Genomic DNA, 20597 nt, shown 5'->3' with positions numbered 1-20597 from the left:
TTTGCAATAAACACCTGAGGCCCAGAAAAGTAAAATGATTGTGCAAGTCATATAGAAACTGGACGAGACAAGCTTTGAACCCAGACAAGTCTAACTCCAGAGCTGAGGCCGTTAATCACAGTTCTACACTGCTCATTATCTGAGGAATAAAGCATGGATTAAATCAGTGAACGTCAGGCAAAACCATGCAAAATGGGGATAGGAGTGATCATTCTAAATCTCAACAGCTGAGCCATAATGATGGGCCACAAGGAACAATGACACTTCTCAGAAACCTAAAATTTAACTTAAATGTTCGCCAAGATGGGAGTAGTTAAATAAATTATGATACATTCACATAATGGAATATAATGCAGTTCTGCGAGTAATGTTTGCCAAGATTTCCAATGGCCTACAAAAATACTTAGAATATAAGAAGGGAAAAAATCAAATGCAAAATCAAACAGAGACCAGGAGCACTAGTGTGGGAAGTTTCCCCAAAGCGTAACATGTTGGTGAGGATGTGGGAAACTAGGTAGTTTCACAAACTGTTGGTGTGACTGTAAATTGGTGTGGTTACTTTGCAGGACAATTTGGCAATAGATGCTTCCATTTAAAAATGCACATGAATTAGGACCCAAAAATCCTGTATCTTAGAATCAACCCTAGAAAAAACACTTGCACATGTGCTTAGACATGTATAAAGATTATCACAGCTGTTTAGCTTCTAATAGGAAAATAATCTGACAAAATCCCTAAATTAAATGTTTATAACACAAATGATGAATTCTTGAGGTGATGAAAACCCCATTTACCCTGATGTGATTATCAAACATTGTATGCCTGTACCAAAATACTTCACTTATCCCATAAATAAACACATTTTTGTATTGGGGGTTGGGGCGGGATGTGGGGATGATTAATAGGGTAAAAAAAAAACATAGAAAGAATGAATAAGACCTACTAAACGATAGCATAATAGGGTGACTATAGTCAATAATAAATGACTTGTGTATTTTAACATAATTTAAAGAACATAATTGAATTGTTTGTAACTGAAAGGATAAATGCTTAGGGGATGGATACCCCATTCTTCGTGATGTGCTTATTTCACATTGCACAGCTGTGTCAAAACATCTCATGCACCCCATAAATATATATACCTACTATGTACCAACAAAATTTTTTTAAATAAAAGAAAATTAACTCCTAAATTTCTATCATTATGCAGACTGGATAACTAAATCATGATACCATGATACCATATTGAAGAATGTGATGAGGGCTATGAGGTTAGACTTATCTGGGTTCAAATCTTTATGAGTTACAAAAAATATACACTTGAGATACAGCCATAGACAGACAGACAGATCAATAAATCCCAGGTGTAGCTTTCCAAGATATATTGTTAAGTAGAAAAAAAAGGTAAGTTGCAGGAAACAAAGTTTGATGTGACTTATCTTACAAAGGAGATGAGAGAGAGAGAGGAGAGCAAAATAAAAATCCCGTAAGTAAACACATAACATTCTGCATTTTCAGTGCGTATTTCCAACAATGAGTATGTTAGCAAGCAAACAATGACAACAGCAAAACTCTGATCCCACTTTGGGAGACAACAAGCCCTTTCTTACGGGTGCAAGGTGTGCATCGGGACCTCTGGCCTCTCCATCTGCCCGTAGCAGCTGGCCTTGGCCTCAGGGATGTAGGAGAACTTCTCCAGCATAGAAGATGCAGCGGTGGTTAGGATGCCAATGCCGTCCCTCACTCTCGCCTCCAGGGTGTAGTCCCAGTCATCATAGGAGACAGAAATGAGTCCCGATGGAAACTCTTTGGGGATGAGCTCCGTGTTCCCAGAGACCAAGCTGGGGACGATCCAGAAGAAATCATACCCGGTGAGGCCAAGGGAGCGGGCCTCACTCAGAATGAGAACAGCCTCGTCTTTGGAACAGTAGAGCAAGATGACAGAAGAGTGGATCTTCTTCAACTGGACTTGTGTCTTTGCATCCTCAAAGGAAGTGTCCAGTGTGATCACATTCTGCATGTCCCAGCCCACAAAGCTGTTGTCCACTGTGGTCTTGACGAAGCTGATGAAGTCCCTGTAGCCAGGGAAGATGGTGGTCACCAGGGAGAAGACATGCCAGTCATAATCCTGCATGATCTTCAGCATGACCGTGGCTTGCTGCTGGATGGACGCTCCAAATTGGAAGAAGGTAGACGTCGGATCCTGCCAGTGAAAAGAAAGTAAAACAGAGGATGAGGCAGGAGGTGGTTTATATAGAAGCACAAACTGCATCCTAGAAGTAAGGAAAGTAAATCACACATCAATCATTTGCAGACATTCCTGAGCATCTACTATATGCCAGACTCCAGAACAGATCCTGCAAATACAGAGAGGAGACAAGCCCCTGTACTCAGGAGCTCATAGCCAGGTCCTGGAAGGATGTCTGTAATTATTGCTTGCTTATCATCTATTCTTCTCATTTTCCTGTAGTTTATCCTGTCCCTTCCTCCTTTGAGTCTATATAGTTCTAACAGAACAAACTCTATCTGACCCCCACCCTGGCTCATGACCGGAAAATCAAGCCACGGAAACAAAACAGCACCAGCAAAGACAGTTTTCTAACGATATATTTGGAGCCCCTAGGGTCTGCCAAGTATGAAGCCATTTCTCCTGGATCCCTTGGTTACAAAGCCAGTAAGTTTCTATGTTCATGTAAGTAGTCTGAGTAGGGTTTCTGTCACTTGAACGTACGGCTCCCACATAATACAGGGTATCATAAATACCATGTGGACATCTACCTTTTCAATCAATAAATATTTATCAAACACCTTATTAAGTGTTCTTAATAAGAATTAAGTGGAAGACAACTTCCACGAACTAAGAGCTAAAAGAGGCATATGAAGTGCTGAAGGAGCATCCAGGTGAGGAAGAGGAGAAGTGCATGGATGTTACAGTCAGAGGAATTCTGAGGATGCACTGCGACTATCTCAGAAGCTGTAGATGAATGCATCATGGCGCCCAAAGCAGGGGGACGATACGATGTTGAAGAGCTTGGCAGAAATCCTAGCACATAGGGCCTATTCAGAGCATAAGGGAGAGTCGCTGAATGGTCTCACCCTACTAAGTGGCATGGTAACTTATGTTGGGTTAAAGGGCCTCTATTAGCCCTAACATCTCCACCAATCTACGATCATGAGAACAAATTTCCATTTAGAAAAGGCAGGTGATGCATACAATGGTACAATATACAAACTGCCTTCATACCCCCTAACTCATCAAATCCCCATAGTGATCCTACAAAGTTGGTATTGTTGGCAGAGAAAATGAGGCTCAAAACGGTCACAGAGCAAGTAGGCATCTGTACCTCAGTGCCGTGACTCTGCATCCTGCCCCCTTTCTGACACTCAACCACAGCCTTCCTGGGATCACTGAAGATCTCTATGGAACAGATGTCTAAACCACGTTGTTGACTTGTGGACATGGTGCAAAAATGCCAACTAAACAGAAGATATGCCTCTGTGTTAGAGCAAAACAGGATTTGAGAAGTGCTGAGATATATTTCTTTCAGGGAACTGAAAGAATTATCAAAAGGTCCTCATCATATTACAGTCATGTTTTTATTTTGCATTCTGTATTTACCATGAGTATTGAACACAACCTCAACAGGATAACTTATGGGAATTCCACTGCGAGAGAGAGACAGAGAGAGAGAGAGAGAGAGAGAGAGAGAGAGAGAGTGTGTGTGTGTGTAAGGTGGATGTTCCATTCATGTTTTTCAGAACAATACTTTGTAGCTGTGCATGTCAATTCTTTCAAAAAGCTTACATCACTTTCCCTGTGGGCGCTCACTAAAAGTTTTATCAGAATGGGCCAAAAGCTTAGTTCTTCAAAAATACTGCTCTTTTCTGAAATGCATGGGTTTGGGGGATAATTTGAGGAAGAGTGGCCTGAAGGCAGAGAGAAGAAACGAGAATAAATGTCTTCTGGGCCACTTCCAACATTACAGTTCCGTGAATTTCACCTAATTAAATCAATTAAAGTGGGTAATAGCTTTAAAGACTTTGGATAATTATTGTTTTCCCTACAGTAGCTTTTGCAGAAATCTAATATTCTTGAATTGATTAACCATTTTAAATCACATCTCAACAAGACTGTGAGCTCCTCAAGGGCAGAGATTTTTGTTGTTTTCATCTTTATGTCCCCAGAACCTGGCAGTAGTCTTGGCAAACCCATAAATGGATGACAAGCGAATGAAGATGTGAATGAAGCCTAAGAGGAATGTCCTTGGTTAAGACCAGAAATGGAAAGGAGAATTCAGTATCTGAGATTGTATTTTGTGTGGATTCTGAATATTGTGTCCAAAACGAAACTTTCAACATCATCACCTACACCTTCCTACCCTGAGGAACTACCCAACCATCCAATGTGTCCTTTATTGATAAAGAGGAGAATATAGAAGACCTATAAACCTCAGCAGTTCTCCACAGAACTTCATCAATGCCAAAATAGCATAACAAGATTAAAAAAACCACCAACAGAAGACAACACAGAAGTAGTCTAAAGGCAATTATATTTGCCAACCTCACACACTGTGAGACGCCTCTTGGGATGGGGTGAAAATGTTCGAAATTACAAAAGAAATGTGATAACTCTCATGGAAATGATGCCTCAAAGGAAGCCAGTCACCAGAGTTACCTTCTGACTGCAAAAGGCGGTGGATCAGCATCTTGCACTGAGTACACAAGAAAGAGAGAAAGCTCTCAACAGGACACACGCTAAAGGCACCACTGGAACCTAATAAAAAGGGTCTATGAGACACTTCCTTGGGAAGATTGGTATTGGTGGAGAAGTGCAGGTCAGACATGCCAGATGTTGATGGAATGTGGGATCCTCCAACACTCTTGCTCTATGTACTCTGAGCTAGACATGACCAGGGTACCCATGAAAAGGTTTGTGCATGGAGCAAAACTGTAAGCATACGCATCTTATCTGGTTCTCCACATGTAGAGGAGGGCATGGCTGTACTGTGAACTTCCTCAGGAGAAAGATAATTAGAGGGACAGCACTTTATCGGCCCAGAGCCAGCTCAGCACAGGCCATCTGTGAAAGAGTAGGTACAAAAACCCTTGCTTTGTGCTGTCTCCACCCCCTGTCATGCCAAACTTCAGCCCAAGCTGAATCTCTCCCATTACCCACTATGCTGATCCCCATTCGCAGCCTCTTTCCAGAAAATGGAGAACACTAGAACCTCTGGGGTTGGACTCTCTAGCTCCAATCCTCATTATGCGGCCTTGGATGGGGGGAAAAAAAACACTCAGCCTTTCTAACTCTCAGTTTTCTCATCTATAAAATGGGTGTGGCCATGGTAATAATGATCATAGTAAACATGCTAGAAATACTTACTCTATGAGAGTCACGTTGCTCCTTACTTTCTAGGTACTATCTCATTTAATGCCACCCCCAACCACCTTACTAAGTTGGCACTAGTAGTATGCCCATTTTACAAAGGAAAAAAGACCCAGAAATAGGGTGATTTTTCCAGGTTCATACAGGTAGAAAATCAGGTTTGCCTGCCCTCAGGGTCTTGAGGTTTTTACCTCTGCACTCTGCTGTTGCCAATAATGGTGCTTCCTCATTAAGTTGTAGGAATTAAATGATTCTCTTGTATCAAAATACCCAGTGTAGTGCCCATCATGTATGAAGTACTCAGCAACTATTTCACATCAGGAGATTATGCTATCTTTTCCAAGAGGAAATCCACACTCTGGACTCAGAGCATCTCAACAACTCACCCGGTTCAGAGCTGCCTGGTTGAAACTCTTAAAGCACCCCTTTAACCATGCCACTGCCCTGCTCTATAGTCATCAATAGCTCCCATAGGGCTACCATGTTAAGTTCACACTCCCTAGCCTACCCATCTATGTGAACCAGTTTTATAGTTGAAAAATCATGAGCTCTAGGGTCTACTGAAACTGAATTCAAGTCCTGCCTCTGAGGGACTGTGGCTAACCTAGCCAGCCCTGTGGCTTTGGGAAAGTGCTTAATCTTTCTGTGTTGAGTTTCTTTACCTATAAGATAGGAATAATGATCCTTCCATCGCATGGGGCTGCTGTGAGAATGGGATGAAAAGGTAGAAGTGGGAGACTCATCTGTCCACGCCTGACTTTGACAGTTTGGGTGCTTGTCTCCACATCCTCAGTCCTACAGACCACACAGACATCGTCAGAAACCTAAGAGGGTCCTCATCCTATTTCAGGAACTGGCCTCTCCAGGTCCACTGACATGCTAGTTTCAAATCCCCACCACCCATGCAAAGCAGCTCATTTATTCTGAGCCCAAGGAGCCTGCATAATGCAAAGAAGAAACTGCCTTTCCGTACAGCAATGAATCCATGCTTTGGAGAGAAACCATCCCTAATGTCCTTCCTGGGCATCATGCAGTTACCCTGTACCACTCTCACTTCTATTAGCATCTTAAAATTCAACCCAAAACCACCGTGGACCAAAAGCATCATCTACCCCTTGGAGGGACAGAAGCAAGGGCCTATTTGCAAAATTTAATTGCATAGCAAAGCAATGAAGAGGCTCACATTTAGCTTTGGGATTTTCTAAGGTGATTTTACGGACTGGCAGGACATGATGGGGAATCTGGCCACACTCCCAGGGCCTGGCGTCCAATATGCCAAATAGCCCAAAGCCCCTGAACGTCCTTTCTACTCCCTGTCTTGATGGTAGAGGCCACCTCTCCTGCACTTACCTCCTCCTGCCATGGCTCAGCCTGTACTTTTCAGATTCTACGTATCAGCCTCTGACCACCTCTGGCACTCGGCTTCCTTAGAATGTGCAGCGGGGGGAGAGGAACAGATTTCATACACCCACTTTGGTTCTGAAGCAAAAGCACTTCTCTCCCCATGCTCACTGCTCTGCGGAAGACAGAACAAACTGTTTTAAACACAGAGCGAGGGAGGCATGAGGGTGTGGGATTCTGGGTGTCTGCTCTAGACTCTGTGTTTTAGTCCCATCATAACTGAGGACTCATGCAATCAGGTCTAGAGCATTCAATCTTGTTCCAGAATGTTCCAGGGCTTGCTGGGTCCCCAGGGTGACACCTGACTCCATGGGTGCCAAGGCCTGGTGTTTCCTAGAGTCTAATAGCAACTTACATTCCATTTACCCATTCATAAAGGTTACAAAGCCCACCTACACCCATTATCTCTTTGATCCTAACTACTCAAGAGATAAGGCAAGTGGCATAACCCTCATGGATGGCGTTTCTCCTAAAGACACAGGATGAGAGGTTAAATGACTTCCCTGAGATCTACATGGCCCCATAGTGATGGCAGCTCAGTCATCGTAAGATGCATCCAGTTTTCCCTTGCTCACATCAGTGGCTCTCATTCCTGGCTGCACAAATGAATCCCTTGAAGAGTTATCAGAGAATAACCTATACATTGTGCCCCATGTAGGTCTGATTGAAATGGAATCTCTGCGGCCTGAGTATCTGAACTTTAAAGTTGATTTATTAGTTTTTCCTCTGTCTCTTCTCAACAGCAGTATGGTTGAGAAGTAGGTATTCAAGTTAGTATCTTTAAAACCTAGTACAGTGTCTGACACACAGTAGGGGCCTGATAAGTACTTGGGGAAGGATGAGAGGGGCAGGAGGCTTACCCGCAAGAAGCATGGAAGAATTGGTCACTATCGTCAACACCACACCCATTTCCACAACTTATTTTCCTGCTGTCTGCCAAGAAAAAGAAATAATGGAGGTAACCCAGCAACGATCCAGACAGACTCCTGGGGAATTTGCATTCTCCCGTTGAGGATTGCCCTTGTGAGCCCTGGTAAGTCCTGATATGCTTTCTGTTACTCTCATAGTGGATCAACTGAGCATTTCAACATATTTTATTTCAATTTCCAGGGGTGAGAGGAAAAGTAAAAGCATCAAATAAGCCTGGTAAGCCTGAGGATTCAGATGGATAGCATTCTCACGTGCACATAAGCTGAATTGGTCCCACTGGAAAATAACTACTCCACACGACCACCCACCTCCCTCCCCCTTCCTCTGTCATCATCATCCTCCATCATCATCACATCCATTGTCCTCCTCCTCACCATCATCATCATGACCATCATCATAGCCAATATCTCTCTTGGGCATATCCAATATGTAGCTCTATATAGCATACAGTGGGATGTCTTATTATTATCCCTGCATTAAAGATTTTAATCTGGATCGTATGTGGTTGCCTAGTTGCAGAGAGGTGTGAATCTTGCATGTCCTTCAGACTGCGAATTCTTGAGGGTAGAGCACCGTGCCCTACTGACTTCCACTCAGCACCTTGCAGACTGCTGGGCCACTTCTTTGAGAAGGAAACTGGCACAAGCATCCCCCTAGAGTGCAAGGCTGCCCATGGGCAGGAAAGGATCCCATGCTCTATGTACTTAAGCAGATCTGCCAGACCTACTACTCTAGAAAGAGACATTCATCCATGGATTGTCTTTCATTCATTCAACAAATTTAATAAACTCCAGCTCTGTGCCAGGCATTGTTCCAGGAGAGTGAATCTAGGGAAGGAGGCTACCAAAGTGAAGGACCCTGATTCCATGAATTTTATATACTTAGGGGAGGAGAAAAACAACAAAGGACATCAATAAATAGAACAATTGACCGGGTATGGTGGCTCATGCCTATAATCCCAGCACTTTGGGAGACCAAGGAAGAAGGATTGCTTGAGGCCAGGAGTTTGAAACCAGTGTGGCCAACCCCAGAGTAAGACCCATCTCAAATTTTAAAAATTTGAATAAAAAAACAAATAGAATAATTTCAAGGAAATCAGATGATGTCATAGTTCAGGAGTGGGGTGGAGAGAGGAGCCCCACTCTAGGTCATCTGATCTGCTACATTGGAGTTGATCAAAAGGATATGAAGAAGGAGTCATCCAGGCAAAGATTAGGGGTGAGATAAGAGTAGGGAGAGCCATTCCAGCAGAAGAAGACACATATGCCAAGGTAAGCGAGGGCTCCTCAAGTTCAGGGAACAGAAGGAAAGTCAGAACAGCTGAAGTTTAAGGAGCAAGAGAGAGAGTGGTGAGAAATGAGTTAGGACAGGAAGCAGAGGCCACATCACACAATGAGTGCCCTGGAGTCAGGATAAGGTGTTTGTATCTAATTCCTAGGTCAACTGTATTGTAAACAACTCCTCTGCTAAGTGTGCCACCAGTGTCTCCCAACAGGCAACCTGGGAGAAACCTGGAATTTGGGGGATTTTGCGTAAGATAACCCTGTTCTTCCCTCTGGAATTCTGATCTGTGCCAATAGGTAAGCCTATTGACTAATATAGAGGGGCTGTCATACATAGAGGGGTTGCTGCTGAACTGAAGGAAGCAGCTTTATTTCTGGAATAAAAAGTGTTTCAGGCTTTCCCATAACACTTGCTAGGTTATGACTTGAAATATGCAGCCAGCATCTTTCGTTTGCTATATCATTTAGTCAACTGGTACTCTAACTTCAAATATTGTGGCTAGAACTTCCATGTTTTCCTGGGAATTTCAGACCTTGTCCCAGTTTACCACCCAGAGCCAAGTTTCCCACTATCAAGTCCGCAATGCCAGAGGAAAGAACACATAAATGCATGGAGAAATGTATTTCTTGATTCTCATTGCAGCTAATTTAGGACAGCCCAACATACTGTACATTAATTAGGACCACACAATGATCATTGCTCTTGGACTCAGCCCTGCTTTCTAGATCATTAGCAGGGCTGGCCAAAAGGAGGCCCTGCTGAGATTCAGACCCTTATTGTTATGCAAGGAAACAGCAAAGGCCCAAGCTGGCTTCACCTGGTGCTCTGTCAACCTGCAGGTGAGCATCTGACTCCAGGCTTCCAAACAGGGTCATTAGCAATTATGGATTGTCTGAGGCTAGGTCCAGCTAGTCTCACACAGAAAGCAAGCCTGATTCCCACCAAAGCCAGAGGGAAATCCTACCAGACCAGAGACCATGGGGTCGGGTCTCTGAGGAGCTGATAAACCTAAGCACAAGGAAACATCTTTATTTTGTAAGTCCCAGCTGTGACTGGGCCACTGGCCTTCTCTGTGCCTCTGAAGCTATTTTCTTCAGATGCCCCTTTTTTTTCATGAAGCATGGGCCTCCCTGACCCACGTGGTGGATATTTTTTATTCTGACCACTGAGCATCTGTTCTTCCTTTACTGGTAATAGTAAATTTCCCCTGAGAGCCATCGTTTTCCTCTCTCTCAGTCAAGCCAATTGGCCCATAGTGCCAGTAATTAATTTGGGGGTGGAACATGTCCTAATCTGATCTAATCAGAGTGGCCTTCTGGATTTATGAAGAAAGGGACTAGGAAAAGACAGCTTCTTTTACTGTTAGACTTGAACTCGGATGGATGTTCTGCCAGAATTTCTGGCAGCCACCCAACCACTATATACCATCCTAAGAAGAAAGCTATCAGACCCAAAGTTTAAGCTGTAAGATGGAGAGTTACCAAGTTCTCATGTCTGTGTTGAACACGTTGTTCAAGCCACACCTGAAGACAAATTCTCTTGTTGTCAATTGCATGTCCCAATTAATTACCTCATTTTGCTTAAGCCAATTTGATTAGCTTTTCTGTCACTTGCAATCAAAGATTACTGATGCCACTTTGGCTAGGAAAAAAATAATGTAACATGTTTAACTCATCTTCCTGAACTTGAATCAGAATAATTCAAACTACAGGGTAGTGCATCTCTCTTCATCATCCTTCCCTTTTCTTATCATTCTTCTCTTTTTCTTCATCATTCTTCCCTTTTTCCTGGGACACCCACCTCTCTTCACAAATCTCACTTTTCCCTGCATGAGCTCTTCATCTTTCCTCATTGTTTTTTGTTTTTCTCTAATATGTGCTGATATTGGTTTCTTCTCAAAGACTCCGACAGCCACAACTGCCAAGACCCAGACTTAAGACATGACAGGTTGCCACCAATAATAATCGCTTGTCATTAAGCTGTTCCAGCAAAGAGAAAAAGCAAACCAGTCCCGTTCATTAAGTTTTCATCTCCGACTGTCATACATAGAGGGGCTGCTGCTGAACTGAAGGAAGCAGCTTTATTTCTGGAATAAAAAGGAATGTCTCGGGCTTTCCCATAACACTCGCTAGGGGCAGGCCCTGGTGGTAAACATTATCGTCGAAATGTCCATTTCAAAAATATCCCACTGTTCTCGAAGAAGTGTCTACAAACAGCTCTGAATGCTCAAGTTCCAGAAGAAACTGCTTCTTCTCCCTTTGGGAGTCTGTATGTTCCTGTTATTAAATGCACAGACACTGGTACCAAATAGAGGGTTCAAATCTCAGCTCTTTCTCTTACTGGTGTCTGGGCCTTGGACAAAATCCTTACTAGCTCTGAGGCTCCATTTTCTCATTTTTTTTTTAAATGGAGGGAATTTTATTCCCTACTTTAAAGAGGTTGTGATTGGGATAATGCATGTATTACTCTAAGCACATACCGAGAGCTCCATTAATGAGAGCTGTGATTATCGTCGCTATTGTAATCAAGAAAGAATCAACCACAATGACGGCAACAAAACCCAAAACACTACAACCCACCAGCACAGCACTAATGCAAATACAAACAGTTCCCCTGTGGCTTTTTTCCATGTCTTCTAAATGCCACAACTTTGCAGCACCATGGCAAAGGAGCTCTTATCGCGTGCCAAGCACTGAGGTGAAAGCAGGTTGACAACCCATTCCGATGTTAAACCTGAATGTTCCGCTTTGCAGGAACGCTTTCAATCCTGGACAAATCAGGACAATCAGTCGATCACACAGAGATCTTCAAGTTCATTTATTTAATCCTCACACTAATGTTTCGGGGAAGGTATTTCTATTCCCATTCTACAGTTAAAGAGGTTGGGGCCTAGAGAGAGGCACTTCTCAAACTCTAATGAGCATAAGAATCACCTTGGATCTTGTTAAAATACAGTGGGTGGAGGCTGGGGCATTGCAAGCAAGCTCCCGAGTGGCATCAGTTGCTGCTAGTCCATGGACCAAGCTTTCAGTAGCAAAGTTGTAGAGGTCAAGTCACATGTCATGTCCAACATTATGCTGTAACCATCTCTCAGAGTGATGGTTCTGACCCAGAGGTCTTGGTGCCAGATGACCTCTGTCCATCCCAGGGAGGGATAGGCAATGACATAAGACAGTTTCTGATGTCTAACATTCTCACCACCATGTGTTTCCTTCAGGCATGTCACAGGTGTGTCATGCCTGTCAGTCCCCATCGTCTTATCCAGCAAAGCACTTTCAGCTTTGAGTCAGAACGTACTGTGTGGGAATAAAGGAAGAGGGGCCACACTGGGGTGAACCGCCTCACTCCTGGGAGAGAAATGAAGCCATCCAGGTACGAGAAGAGCACAGAGAGAGAAGGAAGCACCAGTCATCCCTACGGTGCCCATGGACATCTGCCAAGCAAAGAAAATGACCCCAGGGTATGCATAGCCACCCTTCCCTGCATGCCAGCGCTGCAGCTCACAAATGTACACAAGTGGCTGGGTCTCCCTGAGCCTCCATTTTTTTCCATCTATAAAATGGACCTGGCAGTTTTCTAATTACCTGGAGGGGAGCTGGGGCATCTGTAACAGGGTAATGAGCAAGAGCTCCATGAACTGAAAGGTAGGGGACTAATGTGGGAGCTCACTGGGGAAATAGGAAACAGCTGCCGCCTCCTCGCTCCCATCCACCTCCACGGTGCTCCCAGAACACACTGTCCAGGTCTCTATTGTCAGTCGTCACCAGGTATTTTAGGTGTCTATTTAAATAGCTGTCTCCACGCAACCAGATTAATGCTAATTCATCTGTACAGTAATAGCACCCAGCCCAGCTCCCAGTACATGGGAAGCTCAGAACACATTTAGTGAAGGTATAAGTAAGCAGGTGAATGGATGGACAGACAGACGGATGGATGGACTGATGGATGGATGGATGGATGGATGGATGGACAAATTGGACAAATGGATGGACAGGTGGATGGATGGTTGGGTGGATGAATGGATGGGTGGGCAGATGAATGGATGGATGGGCGGATGGACAGATGAGTGGATAGATGGATAGGGTAGATGGATGGATGACAGAACAGAAAAATGAACAGATGGATGGATGGGTGGATGAATGGATGGATGGATGGATGGATGGATGGACAGACAGGTGGATGGGGAGATGGGTGGATGGATGTATGAATGGATAGATGGGATAAACAGATGGATGGATGGATGGATGGATGGATGGATGGATGGATGGATGGATGGATAAATGGATGGGTGGGTGGATGGATGGATGGACAGATAAATGGATGGGTGGGTGGATGGATGGATGGACAGATGGATGGATGTGACAAGAGTTGTAGGTATAAGAGATTGAAGAAACAAATGAACATCCAGGGAGAAAGGGAGTGGCTGAGTTAGTAGCACAGTGATAGGTTAGAGAGGGCAGGGTATAAGTGAGAGCTGCATGAACAGGGGATGTGAGATGAGGGGGCTCAGGGCCAGAACTGAGTGTCTGCAGTGTGATAATCCATTGCTATCCAAACTCTCACAATCTGAAGGCAGGAAAGTAATAAACAATTCTGAGGGGGGTTGGGCTGGCATTCTTCACTGTCTGAACCCTTGCTACTTGCTCTCTAGGACTCAGGAACCAAACAGATTCAGGCAAAGTGGATTCCCTCTCTATCCAAACCCAGGAAAGGAATTGATTCCAAAAGAGTCCATGTCCTTGCTGCTGTCAGAGCTGACTCAGGGCTCTCATGAGCACAGGGACAGACTGTTTCCCTCCCCTAATTTCTAGCCCACTCCCAAGCCCCTTTACGTGCTCTCCTCTCAGCTGCATATCCTCAGCAAAAGCTTTTCCTAGGTACATTTAGTCTTGCAGGTGGTGCGAGGGGATCCCTAGGGAGCCCCGGACCTCATGGTTACTTGAGGCCCTGGCCAAGATAGAAAAAAGAAACTACCAAGGGTTTAGGACGGAGGAGGTCACCACCCATCAACTGGTACCTGGAGACCCACATCTTATTGCTCCTCCTAGGTATCCAAAGCTCCCAGGAAGCTTTGCAACCATCATTTTCGCCACTCTCAATTTGCAGAGCCCTACAACTTGAATAGGCTATAATGACAGCCTTCTCTAATGAGGCTTCTAAGCAGATAGCAAACAGGACAGCTATAATTGCTTTGCAGGAGCAGAGTCCCAGCCAAATCATGGGAGGTGGCTTAGTGAAGTGGAAGGCACACGGATTTTGCAATAAGACACATCTAGGTCCAAACCTCAGTTCTTCCACACGCTACCTGTGTGGCCTTGAGAAACTGGCTCAACCCCCTTAAGCCTCCGTGTCCTAGGCTGTAAAACAGGAAAAGCAATTTCCACCAACTTCATAGATCAGATGAGCTCACGTAGAGTAGCTGTTTACTGATTATTTATTGCATTCCAGTCATTTCTTCCTCATTATCTCATTCAATCTTTAATGAAACCCCATGAAGAAGGTGGTATTAATGTCTAATGTCAAAACTAATTAATTTAAATTTTACTGGATTCCAAAACCCTTGCTCTTCACCACTGGCAATGTGCACCTCCTCCTTATCAGTGCTTAACCTGTGAGCTCCCTTTCCTTTACCCAGTCATTCTCCCATATATTCAGATACCATCTGAAGATCAACCCTTCCCCAGCACAGGGCTTCTTCCATCACCAGCTTCTTCCTCTGGAAGCAATGCATCCACAGCAGAAGAATGCACCCTGAACTAATGCTAGGAGATTTAGCAACCTAATCTGCACTGTTTTCCTGGAGCATAATATTCTGCTCGCAAATCACTCCCCCCCCACTGAAGCTAACACAATACAGAGCATCCTATAACTTATGTAAATAAGCATCTTATGGGCATCCGATTTATTCATCTCTCATAGCTTTGGAGACCAGCAGACCAAATACAGAATATCATCTGCCCCTTTAACAGAGCAACACAAAATTCTCATGGGCGCGTTTGTGTTTGCGTATGTGCGCACAGGTGTGCATGTCAAAAAGCTAATATCTGTTTGTTCTCTCCAGCAAGTACTAAGCCCGGCAGCCTGGCCAAGACCCACTTGCAGCTCAAAAGAAGAGGATGAACTAAATGTAACCAGAGCTCACCATTACAATTAAACTCTGAGCACAAAAGGAATTAGGAGCATAAACAAGGGGTGGAAAAGGGAGAGATTTTAACAGAAAAAATGATGGTTTGTTTTTTTCTCCGAAGTGACATAGAAATTGAATGTCAGCCTCTGAAAAGGGTCCAAATTACTATTTGAAAGGAGAAAAACACAATCAAATAAGGTCTATTTGTGTTCATGCTAAGCCCCAGGGCTTCCTGGCTCCCATCACACTCAGAGCTGGTTGCAGGCGAGAGCCCGAGTCAGCCCATGTGTTCTTCAACATCAGGTAAGTTTGTCTTCTCCAGTGTTGTTCAATACAGAAGGGACTCCTTCCTCAGGGCTCAGAGGACAGGGAAGCCCTGACACTCACTGCCCAGTGACCTCCCAGCCCCCAACGATACCGCTCACCCTTGGGTATTTCATATTTGCTGCAAACTTTATAGCAACCACGAGAAATAAATAGAAGGCTCTCCTTCTTCCCACTTTGTACCTGAGAAAATTAAGGCTGGAAGTGTGGAGGGTTCACTGGCCTCCAAGACTCACCCAGAGAGAAAGTCATGGAGCCACAGAGCTCAGCCCACCCTCAGCATGCTCCAGTAGTGAGAGTTGTGGCCAAAGAAAGCTCAGGGCACCAAGGGAATGCAGACGAAGGGGACCCACCCAACCCAGCAAGAGAGGATGAAAGGGTTCCCAGTGATCCCTGAGCTCCCTGTAGATGGAGGGCAACCTGGCATAGGCTGGAAAGGTCTGGAGAGAGAGTACAGAGAGGACAGTGTGCAGAGACACAGAGATTGAAGAACATGGCGCCCACTGGGAATGTGAACAGCTTAGTGCTGCAGAAACATATGCAAAAAAAAAAAAAAAAAAAAAGAAAAAATGGCCAGAGAAGTGTGTGGCTAGGGGAGGAGTCAGGGCCCGAGGGTAGGTCCATGTCTGTCTGGCTCACAATGAGAAATACCTTTGAATCTGGTTCCATAGTATCTGTCACCTTTACATTCCATGTAACCCATATGATTTACTTACAATGCTTATTATTAATATTTTCTGTCTCTTCAATGTCCTATTTGATAGAATATAAGCTCCATGAAGTCAGGGATATTCTGTTTGTTTGTTCATTGATCCCAAGTACATGTGACAGAGCCTGCGACAGAGAGGAACTCAATGCTTATATTTGTGGGATTGGATTAAAGACATTCAAATAATTATTGAATGAAAGGGAGAAAGTCAGGCAACAAGAAAGTGAGAGAAAAAGGGAAAAAGGAAGAAAAAGAGGGAGGAAGAAAGAGCATGGAAAGGAGGAAGGATGGAGAGATACAGAAAGGGAGTAAAAAAAGAGACAAGGAGTTAATGCTTTCTGGGGTTGATGAGAAGAATCCATGAAAGAATTTTTTAGCAGCGGTGTGACATGAGCAGGTTTTTATCTTCTGCAAGGACCACTTGAGCTTGATTATGAGGAAGGGCTTGGAGGAGGGAATGAATGAAAGCAGGAAAGCAGGCCCAGAGAAATCTCACTGAAGCAACTCCAGAAAAGAGAGAAAGACCTGAACTAGGATTGCTGCAATACAGATACAGAAAAGAGAGGTTCAAGAGATGTTTAGGAGGTACATTCAATTGGTCATGGCAACTCATCGATCGGATTGGCAGGGAGATTGGGGAGTGAAAGATTGCCAAGTGAATGGTGATGTCACTTACAAAAGTGGAGAACAGATTAGGGATCCTGCTTTTTTCCTCACAATTGTAGCTCCAGCACCTAGCCTTGTACCTGACATACAGTAGCCACTCTGTAAATGTTTGTTGAATGAATGAGTGAGCAAGGGTGGAAGTGGGTATAGGTAGGGGGACAGAGAAATGCATAAGGAATTCAGGTTTGGGTTAGCTGCTTTTGAGACCTCCCTGCAGGAAGTCCACCAAGAAGCTGCATATGCAGGTCTGAAGATGAGAAAGGGGTCAGGGCTGAGGCTTGAGATTTAGAAGTTGTCTATCTGCCCAGGGCAGTGGTTGTTGACAGCTGTGGATGGCATCTCCTAACATACATGGAGTGAGAAGAACCGTAGAAAGCATAGGCTAGAAGAAGGAGAGTGTGTGTGGAAAGGAGGCAGAGAAGGAGTGTAGAAGAGGTACGAGGAGAAAGCTGGGGAATGCGATAACTTAGAAGCCATGGGAGTAGAGAGCTTGAAGACGAAGGCAGGGGTGAAAGGTGTCTAGTGTCCAGGAAGACAAAGGCTGAAAGGTACTGCTGCGTAGTGCAGCGAGACATCCACCTGGGGCTTTAAGGCAAGTGGAGTAGGTAGAAGCACAACCTCAGAGTGGTCCGGAGGAGTGAAGGAGGCACAAGAAATAAAGCGGACAGTGAAGGAGGCCCCAACACTTTCCAACTGCCCCATGCTTCTTCTCAAACACAACAGTATTTTAGAGGTATAGAGAAGAATTTCTCTGAATACTGGGATTCAAACTGGGGTCAGGGGGCTCCTCCTCCTGCCTTCTTTTTTCCCCATTCACCAGGTCCTCTACGTCAATCCTTCTGTCCTGGACAGAGAAACTTGAGCCGGAAAACACAAGATATCCTAAAATAACTCCCTACATGCTAAAGGAAAATGAACACTTTTCCTTTTTAATTCCAAAATTATGCTTGCAATATACCTTCAATGTTGAAGAACAAGATTCCTTAGTTTTTCACCCTGGACATCACTTTTTCTTTACAGAGAAAACGTAAAACCTAAGTGGGTCTTGTTCCCCCGAGAACAGAAAGGAAGTGAAAATCAGATGTGCACGTGGTCGGCGGATTGAGATAGACAGCTTCCTAGACACTCTCTGTAGTTAAGACGGCTGCTCTTTCCAGCTCACACACATTGCATCATCTTGCTGTTGATGTCTCCTCAAGGATTAGTTCCAACACTCTGATTTGAACAGGACCGAGAACAGAGCTTATTAAAAACTCAAGACACTATCTGATGGGGGAGCATCAAGGGGCCATTAAACACTCACCTCATTAATAGCCTGCATGAATGAGTCCTTTTCTAAAGCTCACACAAGATGGTGATTAGACAATCCTGGCCTACAAACCCATCTCTCCATTTTTCAATCCCTTGCCGAGCAAAATTTTCAGGCCACAAATTAGAGGTACCCCTGGCTTCAAACAAAACAAACAAAAAAAAAGGTTGGGATTTTAACGAGCCTTCTGCCTCTAAATAAATCTTTCTACCCGGCACTCAAGTCCTCTGCAGACTTAAATGAAATGCATCGACAAAGCAAGTCATGCAGTGGGATGAATTCAGAATTCAACATGAGTCAAAGTCCTCCTTTCTCCAGGCCAGCGTCCTTTATGTTCATCATGTTGAGTGATAAGTTTGTAGCAAGCTGCGTTAGGGTTACTCTACAGTTATTATGCACATAGTGACTATGATGATGTGGTTTCCATCACCTGGGATCAGACTGTACTTATTCTACAGACTGTCTGAAGTTGGGGATGAGTTTGGTGTCATCCCCATGGGCAGTCAATAAATCCTTGCAGCCAATCGCCTGAGTCAAGGCGAGGGTTTCACTCTCTCAAAAGCCTGAGCTTACCACTACTCCAGCGCTGACCATTCAGTGTCAAATGGCACTGAGGACAAATACCACAAATCACCACATGGCCTGCAGATACCAGTGGGATATGTAGTCTTGTCACAGATCACAGCCTCCCCGCCTTGCTTTCTCCTCTCTGGATGCAATGACCTCTCGGCCACCTTGGGTCCACCACAGAGACTTTGCTTGTCTTTTGCCAGCTTCCTTGAACTGTTCTTACCTTCTCTGTCTGACTCCTATTCTTCCTTCATTCTTTTCTAGATCATCATTTCCTAAGGGATGTCTTCCATACCCTCACTGATTAGGCAAATTTCCTCTCTTCTATGCTCTTTCTTGTATTAGGTTGGTGCAGAAGTAACTGCTGTTACTGCCCTAACCTTTAATGGCAAAAACAACAATTACTTTTGCACCAATCTAATATTTTCATAGTGCTTAATGTCGCTGTTAATCAACATTGATTTATAGACTGCTTTCATGAATGTATGTGTCCCGCATTTAAACAAATTGTCCAGAAAGGCAGGGGCTATGTGTGCTGTTTTATTTTGTTTTACTAATCACTATATCTCCAGCCCTGTAGGAGCCTAATTCCATTTTTTGTTTTGTTTTGGTTTACTGGTTTACTGGCTTGTTTGGAATGAGGTTAGGAAGCTTGCCTAAGTGCATCAAGGCAAATGAGCTCCCTGTGTCACACAGCATCGAGCAAGTCATTTCTTTCAAACTCTCTCTCACTGCCAGCTTCAACTAACCAGGAAACCCATCAGGCTGTGTCATCTTTGGGCAGAAATCCCCAGGGGCTTGGGCACCACGCTGACAAAGTCTCTGCCAGGTGTTAGGTGCTGGTTCCTATCATTGGTTCCACTGCCCCTTAAAGCGGCTTGCATCATCCTTGTAAAGTTCTGTTGTTCAGACTCATGATCAAGACACAAAACAATTCCCAGGGGCTTGAATCAGCCCCTCCTAGCTGCTACTGGGTGAACACTGTGATTTGTGACAGGTGATTTAAATGCAACAAGTAGACTTTCTTCAAATGTAGCTGCCACTGAAGTGAGATGTTTGGAAAGAATCCACTGTCCTGTGGGCTTTCTTGTGTTTTATGTTTTTGCTTCTGTTATTTTCATGTTTTAACTTAAAAAATTTTAAACCTCTACCTATAAGCTACATAATACCCATACTTAAAGCAAAGGTGAATAAAAATTCAGATTCTCGGGGGTTCTACGCAAGTCCTGGTTTATCACGTATGAGCCGTGTGTCTCGGGAAACTCACTTCATTTCACTGATCTTTAGAGCTTCAGTCTCTTCACAGGAATGACAAATAGTATGAGTCTTACCAACTTCTAGAACTGCACAGTGAGCCAGATGTCAATTATCACTTAACTGTGTCTTTAATTAATTCATTCATTTATCCTACTATTTATTCATCTCTGGACCAGGTACAGTGCTGAAGGCTGAGAATCCATTAGTGAACAAAAACAGCCGTGAAACCTGCGCTCACAGAGCTTATGATTCAGATGGAAAAGACAAATATTAATTAAACAACTACACACATGTAAAATTGCTATTGAAATTCACATTTTGTAAGAAAAGCTTATGGTGAGTTAAGAATGCATAATGGGGAAACAGAACAATTTAGATGGTCAAAGACTTCTTCAAACAGGAGATGCTGGAGTAGGGGTTATCTAGGCAGAGGAGGGGAAAGAATGCCTCTTGCAAAGAAGTTGCTTCATATGCAAAGGTGCACAGATAGGAGGCAAGTGTGAGGATCTTTAAGAAAGCCATTGGGGTGAGGGTGAAAGAGACTGGTTCTCTGCTAATAAAACGTATTCGTATTCCTTTGTACCTAAAGAAGAGGCCATTACCTTCCTCTCACCTCTCAGTTGCCCAAGAATCT

At 44.0% G+C, this 20597-nt stretch overlaps 1 protein-coding gene across 3 annotated transcripts in view; it reads right to left on the bottom strand.

The window, feature by feature from the left end:
* GRIN2A (glutamate ionotropic receptor NMDA type subunit 2A) overlaps positions 1-20597 on the bottom strand; it is a 424347-nt gene that overhangs the window by 182908 nt on the left and 220842 nt on the right. For all 3 annotated transcript variants that reach the window (XM_003269267.3, XM_030797992.1, XM_030797991.1), the window contains one exon: positions 1611-2203. In XM_003269267.3, coding sequence (XP_003269315.1) covers positions 1611-2203 — 593 coding nt within the window. The remainder of the gene's footprint in view (positions 1-1610; positions 2204-20597) is intronic.

This window comes from Nomascus leucogenys, chromosome 18, assembly GCF_006542625.1.
Source record: "Nomascus leucogenys isolate Asia chromosome 18, Asia_NLE_v1, whole genome shotgun sequence".
Classification (NCBI taxonomy): Eukaryota; Metazoa; Chordata; class Mammalia; order Primates; family Hylobatidae; genus Nomascus; species Nomascus leucogenys.
This window is presented reverse-complemented; position numbering and strand designations above follow the sequence as displayed.